Below are 12,479 nucleotides of genomic sequence, written 5' to 3'. Positions count from 1 at the left end.
GCAGCAGATATAAGCAAACAAAAAGTTTCATTTGCTTTAAAGCCCAACAGAACTTTAAATTCTGTCTGCTGCCAGCATGCTGTAGAAAAGGACCCTTGTTCTCTTTGTGGAAGCAGTGGTCTCTCTGTAGAGGTCTGACAGCCTGGTTGATGATGGGGGGGAGGCTTATCACTTTGAATATTTTAATATAATTATGTACTTGGTGGGGAGAAGGAGAAACACGTGAACCCTTCCAGAAACACAAATGACATCCAAAACCACTGGCTTAATCAACTTGCATGGAATATAATTAATGAACCTTTTTAGTATGATTTAGAAAAACATTTTAGAAAATGATCCTAATCACTGAGGCTCGAGCTTGTTAAATATGATTTTATCTCTTTGTTTCCGTTCTCTTTAGTTCACGTTTCATGTAACACATTTGTGTTCGTCATTTTCACAAATCTGCAGTGACTAATTTACGTATTTATCTTTCCACATTTAATTGCATCTTTATTTTCCAGCTGACTTCATCTGGATGGAAAATGTGAGAGCCAAAACTAAGTGTATTGATCTATAATTTATCCTCATCAAAAATAAACTGATCAATGTGCGACATTTGTACAGATCCCGCTGACATTTAGTCAAATGTTAGGCAATAACTTTATGGATATTCTCAGGTGGTTTCATCAAATTGTGTGCTTTAAATGTTGCAGAGTAATGGCACATTATTGGTGTACTAAGTTGTTTGTCCCTACCTCCTAATCACTAAAATGCATTGAATAGCTTGCAACTAGACCAGGAGTAGGCAAATTCGGCTGTTGTGGAACTACAAGTCCCATGAAGCATTTCTAGACCTTGGCAGCCACAGGCATGATGAGGTTTGTAATTTCAGCACAGCTGGAGTGCTGAGGATGCCTACCCCTTAACTAGACCTTCCCACTTACACAAAACCTTTGAAACTCTTCAGTGGGACACCAGGTAAGTGGGAATATTTTTAAACCAGTGATATACTGTATTAGTTAGGTATAAACTAGTATGCATACTTAGATTGGTTCAGCTTGGCCCAATGCAAGTATGCATATGCCGTACCTGATTATCCGCGGGGGATCCTGTAAAGCACTGAAGCAGCCGAAGCTACTACAGTGCTGGCCATGATCCTTCGGGTCCTGTATGGTGCTGAGCTGAGAAAAAAAAAATACACATTCAGAGCATGGCTGGCCTGTGTCGGCTGGAGATTTTTTTCTATGCTTCAAACAACCAATCAGATAATAGTACTTTTTAAATTTAATTTTTTTGACATTATTAAACCTCTAACTGCAGTTTAAAGCAGCTGCATACTTCCTTTGCTTGAGCTTGAAGACAACTGCTTCCCAGATTTGGTTCTGGTATTCTATGTATGGATATGTATTTGTTCCATGTAGAGAATCCTCACCAGCACTCAATCAGACAAGAATCGTCCCCAAGCATTTCGGGGGACTTTGCAAGGCACCTTTCTTGGCTTGCCTCCCCTCGCCAGCACCGAGATGTTTTCCACGGTCTTCGGCAGTCTTGATTGTCTGGTGGGGGAATTATATAACTCTCGCACATGCGCAGGGAAGTTCATCTATTCTGGCAGCTCAATGCAGAATTGTGGAATAGCATCTTCTGCAATAAGCCTGGCTGCTTGCATTTATTTTTTTAAGTTCCAGTTTAAGGGACCTTGTCTTAAAGTCCCAAAATGCCTTGATGAGTAAGGAGGTGTGCTGACGAGGATTCTTTACACAGCTTTATGATGGCTTGTGCCATCCTTCCTAATCACTCAGAACCTTTAAAATATAGGACATCATCTGTATGGTGTGCAACTGACATCCTCTTTAAAGGGTGTGTAAACCCTAACAATTAACTTCTTTTATTTGCTCCCTTTTTGTTCTGTTAACCATTTGAGTCCTTGGCCGTTTTTCTAACTGATTCCCAGAGGGGAATACTGTACAGTATATCACTGTTACAGTGGTCTATTGCTGGCTGCAGTCAGGCAGCAATAGATCACTATAGCAGTGATTTGTTGATGCAGGGAAATGCTGGCCAGAGCTACAAAAGCTCTGTCCTGCCCTCTGTACTTAGAGGATGTGATGTGACATTACTACACTCCCAATGTAAACAGAATACAGAAGCATTCTGTTTACACTTGCTTTTACAGCCTGCTCATATAGAGAGGTCTGCTTCCGGAAAATACATGGTGGCAGTGGAAGTTTTGTGGGTAAAGGGTTAACTGCGGAGTTAACCAACCCTGGTGACGATCGCTCTCAGTCTGCTGGCCTGAGATTGTGTCCTGCGAGCTGGGAAATCTCTGCGCAGGGTGAGGCTGAGAGTGGTATCGCCACGTCCTTGTGACGCTCACGCTCGGTTCAGACTGGTGTATGGTCACGTGATATTGACGTACAGCGAGTCTGGGCTGGGCGTACGTCACATGCGGAACCATGTGAAGCTCAGGAGCTGATTCAATTTCAGCTCCTTGGCCTAGTGGGTTTAGCTTCCGCGCCAGTGGCGCAGTAAAGTAATTGCGACTGGTCACTGTTTTAAAACAGCACTGGGATGAATATCTGCTATCCCTGTGCTGTTGTAAAATGGCACTATAGGTACAAGTGGCTTTATGTGTTATTTTGTTATATTTTTCCAAAAGTGCAAAAATCCTGCAAGAAATCTTATCAGCTCATAACTTCCTGTGCTCTCTACTAGGCCTGCATGAGTATACTTTATATTGTTCTGAGGATTACAGGACTGCCCATCTATGTTGGGAGGTTCCAGATGTCCTACCCTGTAGAGGTAGAGTGCATTCTGCTGATCCTCATTGTTTGAGACTGACCCAGGCAGATGTGGTACGCTGTCCTGGTAAGACTTCTGGAAGACAATCTGTGAGCTGTGTCAGATCATCAAGATCTCCTGTCCCAAGGACAATTTTACCATTCTACTTCATGACCACTGGCTTTAACAGCATGGCTGTTAAAGATTGGTTTTGAGTTAGGGGCATCTATGAATGTGTGTTTCCTAACATGCTAGTAAGAATGTTTCTTGTAAAGTTTATCATCGGACATGGTAGACAAGCTTGACTTGGTGTGCATCTTGGGGCTCCCAGCCTAGGAGTTTCTCCATGGAACAAATACTCTCCTTCCTGCAGCTCTGTCTGGACCAGTGTTTGGGTCTCAGCACATCAAGGCACTTCTGCCAGGACTATCTTGTTCAGAGACCGTTGGTCTCCCACTACTTGATTTAGACCTTAGTGCAGAGAGTATCCCCTGTAGTTCCCCCTGTGACTTTGTGGGGTTTGAGTCTACTTCTCTCTGTGTTTTAAAGATCATTGTGTGAACCCATCAGAGACATTGTTCTCTCTATTCTGAACCACAAGGTGGTTTTTCTCCTAGCCATCACATCTATTAGGCAAGTGTCTGAATTGGTGGCCTTGTCCTGCAAGGTACTCCTTGTTTTGCATAGGGACAAGGTGGGGTTGAGACCCAGGACTTCCTTTATGCATAGGGTATTTTTTGCTTTTCACCTTAACCAGAATATTGTATTCTCACCCAGTTTATCAAAAGGAAATCTCCCTCTATCGTCTGGATGTGGTTCGGGCAGTGATAGTCTATCTCTCAGCCTCTGCTTTTTTTTGAAGTACTGATTCTTTTTGTATTCTGTGTGGGTACGCCGGCTTTTCTGTTCACCATCTCTAAGTGACTCAGGCAGACCATCATCCAAACAAATGGTCTTAAGTAGGGATGCACCGGTACCGATACTAGTATCGGTATCTGTGCCGATTACGAGTATTTGCACAAGTACTCATGCAAATCCTCCGATGCCTAAACCGATACTTGCGTCTCATCTATCGCTGATGAAGAACCGCCAAAACCGCCGACTCCAGGGACGAACAACCACCGCAAACGCCAACTCCAGGGAAGAAGAATCGTCCACTTCCCTTCAGGGTGATGAGGTCATTCCCAGAAGTGATGCGCCAGTCAGCCAATCAGCGGGCGGAAAGGACGAGGTGACTGACTGCATGACAGGGAGTGGCTGCAGGAGACGGAGTCAGCACTGAGGCTGGTAAGATGGCCCGGCCACATGTAATAAAAAAATGTAAAACAAAAAACTCCACTACCAGTACTAAATGCTAACTCAATGCTCCATAGATGATGTGATCTTCAAAAGATACAAACAGGAGCGCATTCACTTTACCAGTTGGGTGTAGGATGTGTTATAAGAGAAATGCTGTGGGGGTAGGGTGCAGAAGGGATTGTTTATCTGTGGAAAGCTGTGGGTCTCAGTGGTGGGGGAGAGTGGGTCTGTTCGGGACAGTAGAGAAAAGTGAAGAGAGAGCCGCTGCTGTCAGTGTCCCAGCTGTGCCACTGATCTGCCGGTCTGTGACCGGGGTTGTCAGCGCTGTATCAGACATTGTCCAGACTGTGAGGTGTCAGACGTAGATGGCTGTTCCTGACAGGAAGATCGTTTGGTGACCTCTAAGGTCGCTTGGTCAATGTGAGTTTTGTGAGAGAAGTTAGGAAGGCTGTCTCCAACAGAGATGTGTACTGATGGTCAACCTGGATGAATCTCAGGGTGAAGGAGAGTGGGAGATAATGTAATCTGCCTAGTCCATTGATTTGTACTATATTTTCCTGTTCTTTGCTGGAAATCAATATTGAATTTGTGATTGCATTTGTATATTGAAAAAATATATACTTTATTCATGTATAAGGGAATTTGTCCTCACATTCCCCACCGCCTCGATTTCCTCTACCAAGCATTTCTTTACGCAATGAATTGCCTTGGTGGACTAAGGATGTGCACAGAGGGTTACAAGGATGAACACAAAGGAAAGAATAAGGTTAATCTTAGTGCTGCTTCACACCACAAACAGTGCGTTCCAGAGCGGTCAGCCTCTGTAACGCCCTGTATCACATTCCGGCCAGCTTCCTGCGTTCAGTGGTGGTGTGCTGAAGTTAATGGCACCGCAGCCACACCCCCAGTGCTATCGCCCTTTACCAGAACGCGTGGCACATCGGTGCCTGCATTCCGGTCCAGTGCGATCTGCAAAAATAGTGTTTGTAGCATTTTTGCAGTTTGCACTGGACTGGAAGTACAAGGGATATGCAAGAGAAGATGCTATGCATAAATCATTAGTCTATATTGTTTTAGAAAATATGTCACCGTTCCCTTTAAGAAAAAGTATGGGTAATTGGTATCGGTGACTACTTGAAAAAAGTATCGGTACTTGTACTCGGTCATAAAAAATGGTATCGGTGCATCCATAGTCTTAAGGAACAGGATCCACCCTGTCCTGTAAAGGCGCATTCTACTAGATCTGTGAGTGCTTCATGCAACTTTTCCCAGTTTGCAAGGCTACCACCCAAGTCTACTATTTTTATGTTTTACCTGGTGGATATTCAGGCCTCATCTGATGCTAGCTTTGGGCATTAGGTCCTTCATGCAGTTCTTTGAGCTGTAGGCCATCCTCCATTTTTTGTTGTCTTTTCTTGGATTGCTTTTGGATGCCCTGACAGTCTAAGAACTCCAAGAATTCCTGTGTCCCTCAATGGACAATAAAGAAAACAGGTTTTAGTTTTTCTTGTACTCTCCGTAAAATCGTTTTCTTAATTGAGGGACACAGGTCCCTCCTCCTCAGTGTTTCTTTCATGTTCTCAGTACTAATTTGCTACAAAGCCGAGACAAGATGGTTGTGAGCGAGGTTATCCTGTGCTGGCTAATAATTTTTTTGTTGTCAGTGTTCATTTCTTCATATTTCTTTTTTATTTGTAGTTTTTTATTTTATTACAGAAAATAGTTAATAATATGTACAATTTTAATATGAAAAGGAATAAATGTATTTTTTCATTTGACTCAAATGTTAAAAACCTTATCAATTTGTTGAGTAGGTGTAAACATTTACTGACATCTAATATTGGAGGAGAACCACAGATAAATGAATGTCAAATTTTCTTTTGTTTTTGTTTTTTTAACTTTATTTTACTTTCACATACCACACATTTTCCTTCAATTACAGTGGGTTATAAAATAACATTACAAAAACGTAGCCCACAGCTTTCACATAACACATATATTCTTTTGATTACACTGGATTATACATTTACATATTAAAGGCTTAGCCCACACCTAGCATGTTTTTTTGTAGCTTCTCATTTTGTTATAGTAAGTAGTTTCATAATATGTACAATTTTAATATGAATAATAATATGAATAAATCTATTTCTCAAATAAACTGATAACTTTTGTGTCACATAAAATCTTCATTGCTGGTAGATATAAATATTCTGTTTATTACTCTTTTTTTTTTTAATATGTTCTCTCATATACAATTTATAGCGTTAACACATTGCACAGCACTACCTAAAGGAGTCTATGGTATACTGCCCTACGCACAGCCTCCTTTTAATATGAGCCAATAAGGGCCTGTATTCAGATCATGGATCATGGCTTCCTTCTACCAGAAACTGAAGGTAGTGCTAATCATTTTTGTACTCCACGTAAACTTGCAGCATTTTGTTTCTGTATTCCACTATTGCTTGAGTACTGTCTTCATCTATCTGTCTATTCTGTGAATGAAGTACAGAGTAAATGCTTCCTTGCCAACTCATACAGTAGCATTCCTTGCTCAGGTTTCCACAGTCCTGTACAGCGTGCACAGTACTGGTATAGCCTGGCAGACTAAACTTGGCCTTTCTTACATGGCTCTCAAACGTCAATGGGTGCACTCTGTATATCACAGCAGGGGGCAAATCATTTGCGTCTTCACCCTCATGGTCTTTGGGATATACATCATTGCTACATTGCATTCCGCAAGAGCCAACTGTTATCAGGAACACGGGGATGAATAGCAGACCATGAAGGGCACCAAATAAAAGTACGAGTAACATGATTTTAAAAAAGGTTCTGAAAATGTAACTTTCTGCTGCAGAAAGGGCCGAAATCCCCAGGATTGTGGACAGAGCCCCCTGTACTATGGGGTAACCAAGTAGGTGCAGTGCATCAATCATCCTCTCGTTGACACTTCTCTTTCTATTAGCCACGCATGCATACACAATATGAGCTGAAAAGTCAACAGAGAATCCAATGCAAATGACCAAATTGATCATCGATATTGAATCTAGGTTAACTTTCCAGAAAGACATAAACCCTGTCACACCAGCAATGATTGATGCAATGTCAAATGTCACCCATAAGGAGCACAAGGGATCTGGAATTAACAAAACTGAAATGACAAGCATGACAGCAGTAGCCACTATAATATTCTGGATTGTGTTTTGAATTATTACAAAATATTGATCCAAGTAAATGAATAATGGGTGATAAACAATTACCTTAAAGCTGCAATTATTAGCGATGTCTCGTAAGTGGGTTAACATAGCTTTTGCATTGTCGACATTGATTACATTAACAGCCTGGATAAAAAACCTGGAGGCCTTAATTTCACCTCCTTCTAGCCTGATATCCTGCCTGAAATCGGAAGAATTTTCAAACATTTTATCCAAGTTTTTCAAAAAAATTTCCTTAGTGCTGATGTTTAGATTTTCTCTCTTAGACATTTCTTCATAGGCTCTCAGCCAGGATGTGGAATATCCCTTGGCAATATAGCAGTTATTTTCTAAGCTCTGAATGCAAGTTTCAATGACATCTTGAGCCTTTGTTTCCCAATAATCAGCTTTACTAGTCACCACCACCATAACCCTTGGGCCATACTCTGAAAAATATAACGCTTCTATATCATAAAAGTGAGTCAGGGAAGAGTTGGCTTTAGCCAAATCTCGGATATCAATTCCATCTTTCGTCTGAACACAACCATAAATGCTAGCGGAAAGGTATAGCAGATATATAATCAGCACCAATACCTTAGCCCAAGGCTTGGTGAGGAAAGGACCATAGTATTTATAAAAGAAGATGGTGATAGGATGCTCAGTCTCTTTCTCCTGCGAGGTGTCCAGTGCTTCTCCAACACAGCATGCATTGTACAACCAGCTCTGCTCATTATCCCTCTTGTCACTTATTTTCATACAAACTAACCAATGTCTGTTGTTGTTTTCATGGATTCTATTCAAAGCCAGAATAGCGCCAAAAAATGTTATGCAGTAGATGTAACAGAAAACCAGAGCTGTCCCTGTGTAGATGCAGAATGATTTGACGGATGGGAAATGGGTCATTATTCCTATGTAGAATGCCAGCACATCAGTGAGAGTGGTAATGGTGATAGAGACAGCTGCCTCTTGATAGGTATCAGCCATTCGCTCTTCTACTGTGCTTGTCACTTTAGTTTGTTTCCAGCAGGAGATTATAATGAACATGTTGTCTACTCCAACTCCTGCAAAAACACGAACACAAAATTGAACAATGTCAGGCACGGCACGTGCAAAATATACTGCAAACAGACATGTGTATGGGACTATGTTCAGATTTCATGAGGTCAGGATGGTACAAATATGAAAAATATGTAACTGAAAATGGAAAAATATGTTTTTATTATTTATATTTTTTTGTTTTTTAATAATAATGTTGTAAATAAAAGTGACAACATTGTCTTTTATCAGAATGTGGGTTGTGACACATTATGGAATTCAAGGCCAGTACAAAAAATTATTAACCTACAGTAAATAAAAATACAACTCATTTAGTTTGACTTACCAAGTATAAGAAATGGCGCATTTGCGACTGTTCTGGCAAAGGGTACTTTACATAATAAGAGTAGCCCAAAGCTGGCCATGATGGCTAATCCAGGTGATATCACGCCAAATGTTATTACCCAAATTTTATTTCTCACGTTGTCCAAGCTGAAATAAAGATACAAGGATATTTTTTTCACCATGTTATCTACAATTGATAGCCTTATGTCTTCTTCTACCATTGTAGACCATCTTTCACCAATTCACATATTGTAATAAAATTTCATGTAATCAATTACAACTGATTAAACATTTCACATCTTCTTTTGTAATAGTCAATGGTCTTTTGTGTTAAAAGTTCAACTCCCCTCTTAAAATTATTTAATAGGATATATTTCTATGATTCCAACTAATTTATAGGATATTAGGTATCAACATTCCTTGAAAAAAGGCTTTGTCAAAGACAGGTAAAAACAGGGGCTACTGTAAAAAACATGGAGGTACCCACTATTATTAAGGAAGGGTGACATTTAAACTAGCTAACTAGATATGGTGGGCTAGTCTGAATGTTTAGTAAGTGAGGAAAATTCCTGATTTGGATTTCTAGAGATTTTTGTAAAATTATTTCTTTAAAGACAAAACAACGTAGGTCACTTGTATTCTGCATATAACTGTAGATATAAATTGTGGCAGTGTACATAAAGTATTATAAAAAGGATTATAACCAACATTTTGCTGAAATTTCCCATATGGGACACTTTTACCAGGATGCCCCTATGACCATGCATCTTTGTGGTCTCCTCGTTTTCTATGCCTTTTATTAAAATAATTGTGTTTATTTTCCATTACAAAAACAGTGATTTTTTATTTATGAATATCTGGAGACTTACAAAAGAAAAAATTATTTAAAAAAAAAATCAAGAGCACCCCCTTGCCCTGAAAATTGGCAATGCTAGATTGTGGATTGCGTGGCAACAGTAGCAGCAAGACAGACTCTGAGACAGAAGTACTCCAAGTACAACTTAATACATTCCTCCATCAGCTGCTGGAAAGTAGCACTGCAGCAGAATGAAACCTGCTACTGACCAATTTTCAATTGTGTGTCTCTTCAGAAAAAATCTGTCTCATGTCCAGTGATAACTCTCAAACCTGTGCACATCTGTTTTAAGCTACCCATAGACATCTCAGATGTTCACTGAGATTTAGCAGGAATCAGATGAAATTCCAGATGTGGATGGCCTTGAGCACGCTATCCGGCTCGACAAAAGTTGATTTACAAATTGACTGAGCCTGATGGAAAATTGTCAGTCAAACAGTAGTTTAATTATATCAGATGGTTCTGTAATTGTCTTATTTATTTTTTTGATAAATGTTCCCCATTATGTTTGGTATTCTGGGGTGTGCCAATACATGTTATTTTCAGGGTGGGTTTTCACAGAGTTAGAATTTGTTTCATGACACCCTCTCCAGGTCACTTAAATCCCTTTTTCACATTCAAAAAAACTCTTCATGAAAGTACAAAATATATACAAACACAGTGCTATAATTCACAGTTTAGTCTCCGTGTGACGATTTAGTGAACAGATTAGGATGACATATTACAAATGACAAAGTGCATCAATTTGCATTATCAACGCAAACTAAGAGCAGCAAAGCTAAATCAGCACAGAAAGGGGAATAGAAAAAAGGCTGGAAGAGGTAGATACATATATCCTTTTTTTAATTAAATTGAACTTTACTGGGATATACTGTAGATATAATGAACAAACTGTATCATTATTTTTCCTTTAACATGTGTATATACAGTATTTGTAGGCTGAAAATCAGTTGTGCATCTGGCTGTTTCCTTAATATATTATTCAGATTATTAGGGTACTTTCTATATCTTTAAAAAAAAATTATAGTTCAATCTACTGTAATTTCAGTCTTAGCCCCCTTTACATGGGCATCTGTCAGTTCCAATCAGCAGGGGATCAGTGCACGGATCCGTACGGAGCAGTACGGATGTTACCGTTGTGAACACTGAATTTACCGAGCCCATGTTGGTCTATGGGGAGTCAGATGTAAGCAGACGTGTTCGCTTACATCAGATTACCATTGATCCTTCACAATCAGGTCTGCCAAAATGGAAATCTGTTCTATTTGGTTTACCAGAACTGGAGGGAGTGCCAGGTAATCAGATGTAAATGGACGCATGTTAAGTATTTTCTTAGTAAATAAAAGAAAGCTGCCAATCTGCTTGTTAAATAGTCACATAATACATTTGCAAGGTCAGTCATGGTCATGGAATAGTATTAAATATTCCCTATATTTTTTTCCACTACTTGGATTTATGCATACATACTTATTCCACTAAAGATATAAATAGATATGGAATGAATGCATTCTCTCACCTGGCACAAGACACAATGGAGAAGAGGATTGTCACAACATAGGTGATTGAAAACAATGGGATCACTGTTTCTGTGCTTTCTTCAAACTCAGTTTGCAGAGAAATAGATGTTGAGTGGTAAACCTAAGATCAGCCAAATATTAGTTGATTTTCAACTTATTAGGGAAATTAAAGAATAAAATCTCTCTCTCTCTCTCTCTCTCTCTCTCTCTCTCTCTCTCTCTCTCTCTCTAATTCTTCCGTTATGCACCAACAACTTTCCAGAATGGTCGAGCTAATAATTAAATTATCATAATCGTAAAGAGCTTCTATTATTCAGAGGAATAACAATGCAACTATGAATGCCCAAATTTATAAAAATACATTGATGCCATACTTGAACATACCTTTATGTATCTGAGGTGCAATTCTTCTATCAGGTGAGAAATGGATTTCATAAAGTGATTAAGCCATTCGATACTGATATGGACTGTATCGCTGTCCTCTCTCAGGTAGTACAGGAATCGCAGGGCCTTGGCCTTCAGCAGAACATTGTCTGGACCCAACAGTACACCTCCAACATAAAGTCCCACAAATACACCATTATGGAGCTGTGGGTAAGTTAAGAGGACATCTTTGTTGTTATTTTGCTTTAAGGTGAATACAGGGTTGGCTGAGACACAGGTGGAGCCATTGACTTGAGCACAGAGTTGGTTGAAGTTAGCTCCAGACTTTGAGGTCAGGTTTTTCACAGCCATGTCCAGCTTTTGAAGTTCCTTGACAACACTTGCGGTAAGGATATTGTCTGACGTGCTCACAATAATGAGAGATGCAAAGGTGCCTGGCGTGTAAAGTCTTTGTGCCGAAAACTGCCCCGAGTCATTAATGGGAAAATTCATTCTGATGAACTCTCTCTGAATTTTTGCAATTCCTTCGTCTGGAGTAAATAACTCTTCTAGTTTATTAATCTGTCTCTGCTCCAGAAAAAACAATCCAACTCCCAATCCAAAAGAAATTATTAGGGGAGTAATAAAAAAACACCAGGGGGTTTTGGCAATCAGTTTCCCCAGTGTTCGGAATCCCTGGGAAAGTGGTTTTACTAAGCAGTCTGCATGGCAGCCACTCATTTTTAATCAATTTCAAGTATAATACTTGTTACATTAAGAACATTAATAATTTAGGATTTGGTGCCTTTCAAATCACTATACCTGTTCTAAAGAAACATTTCTCACATTCTCGAAATATCATGAATAAAAGATTCTTCATCCAGTACTGTGGATTTATATATCTGATATGCCCTCAAATTACTTATCTGTTAGTGGTGGCTAATTAGCCAGATGATGAAGTTCACATCAATAAATACAATTATTCATATGACAGGTTAGGTAAAAGGGTTTAATTAATTGCAATGCATTAATGGCTCGGAGCACTGGAACATTTCCAACCTGCCACCTACCATAGACAAATATACCTGATCTCTGGTATCAGTGGTACAC

The 12,479-nt window shown here is 39.7% G+C and overlaps 1 protein-coding gene across 1 annotated transcript; it reads right to left on the bottom strand.

The window, feature by feature from the left end:
- Positions 1 to 6,464: 6,464 nt before the first annotated feature.
- LOC108796098 (patched domain-containing protein 3-like) lies at positions 6,465 to 11,882 on the bottom strand. Its single transcript, XM_018567492.1, has 4 exons — positions 11,391 to 11,882; positions 11,006 to 11,127; positions 8,635 to 8,780; positions 6,465 to 8,314 (listed from the first exon to the last, which is right to left on the bottom strand). The coding sequence occupies exons 1-4, from the start codon at positions 11,880 to 11,882 to the stop codon at positions 6,465 to 6,467; spliced, it is 2,610 nt and encodes an 869-aa protein (XP_018422994.1).
- Between the last annotated feature and the right edge of the window lie 597 nt (positions 11,883 to 12,479).

This window comes from Nanorana parkeri, unplaced genomic scaffold (genome assembly GCF_000935625.1).
Source record: "Nanorana parkeri isolate BGI_ZX_2015 unplaced genomic scaffold, ASM93562v1 scaffold1055, whole genome shotgun sequence".
Lineage (NCBI taxonomy): Eukaryota > Metazoa > Chordata > Amphibia > Anura > Dicroglossidae > Nanorana > Nanorana parkeri.
The sequence above is the reverse complement of the archived record's forward strand: the minus strand, read 5'-3'. Positions and strand labels throughout refer to the sequence as shown.

Bases quoted from the DNA above. Each gene is read 5' to 3' on its own strand.
- LOC108796098 (XM_018567492.1), bottom strand. From the start codon at position 11,882: ATGAATTTTCCCATTAATGACTCGGGGCAGTTTTCGGCACAAAGACTT. The intron at 11,128-11,390 runs GTATGTTCAAGT...GGCTGATCTTAG, and splicing joins TGCACCTCAGATACATAAAG to GTTTACCACTCAACATCTAT. The intron at 8,781-11,005 runs GTGAGAGAATGC...TCTTTATTTCAG, and splicing joins TCCATTGTGTCTTGTGCCAG to CTTGGACAACGTGAGAAATA.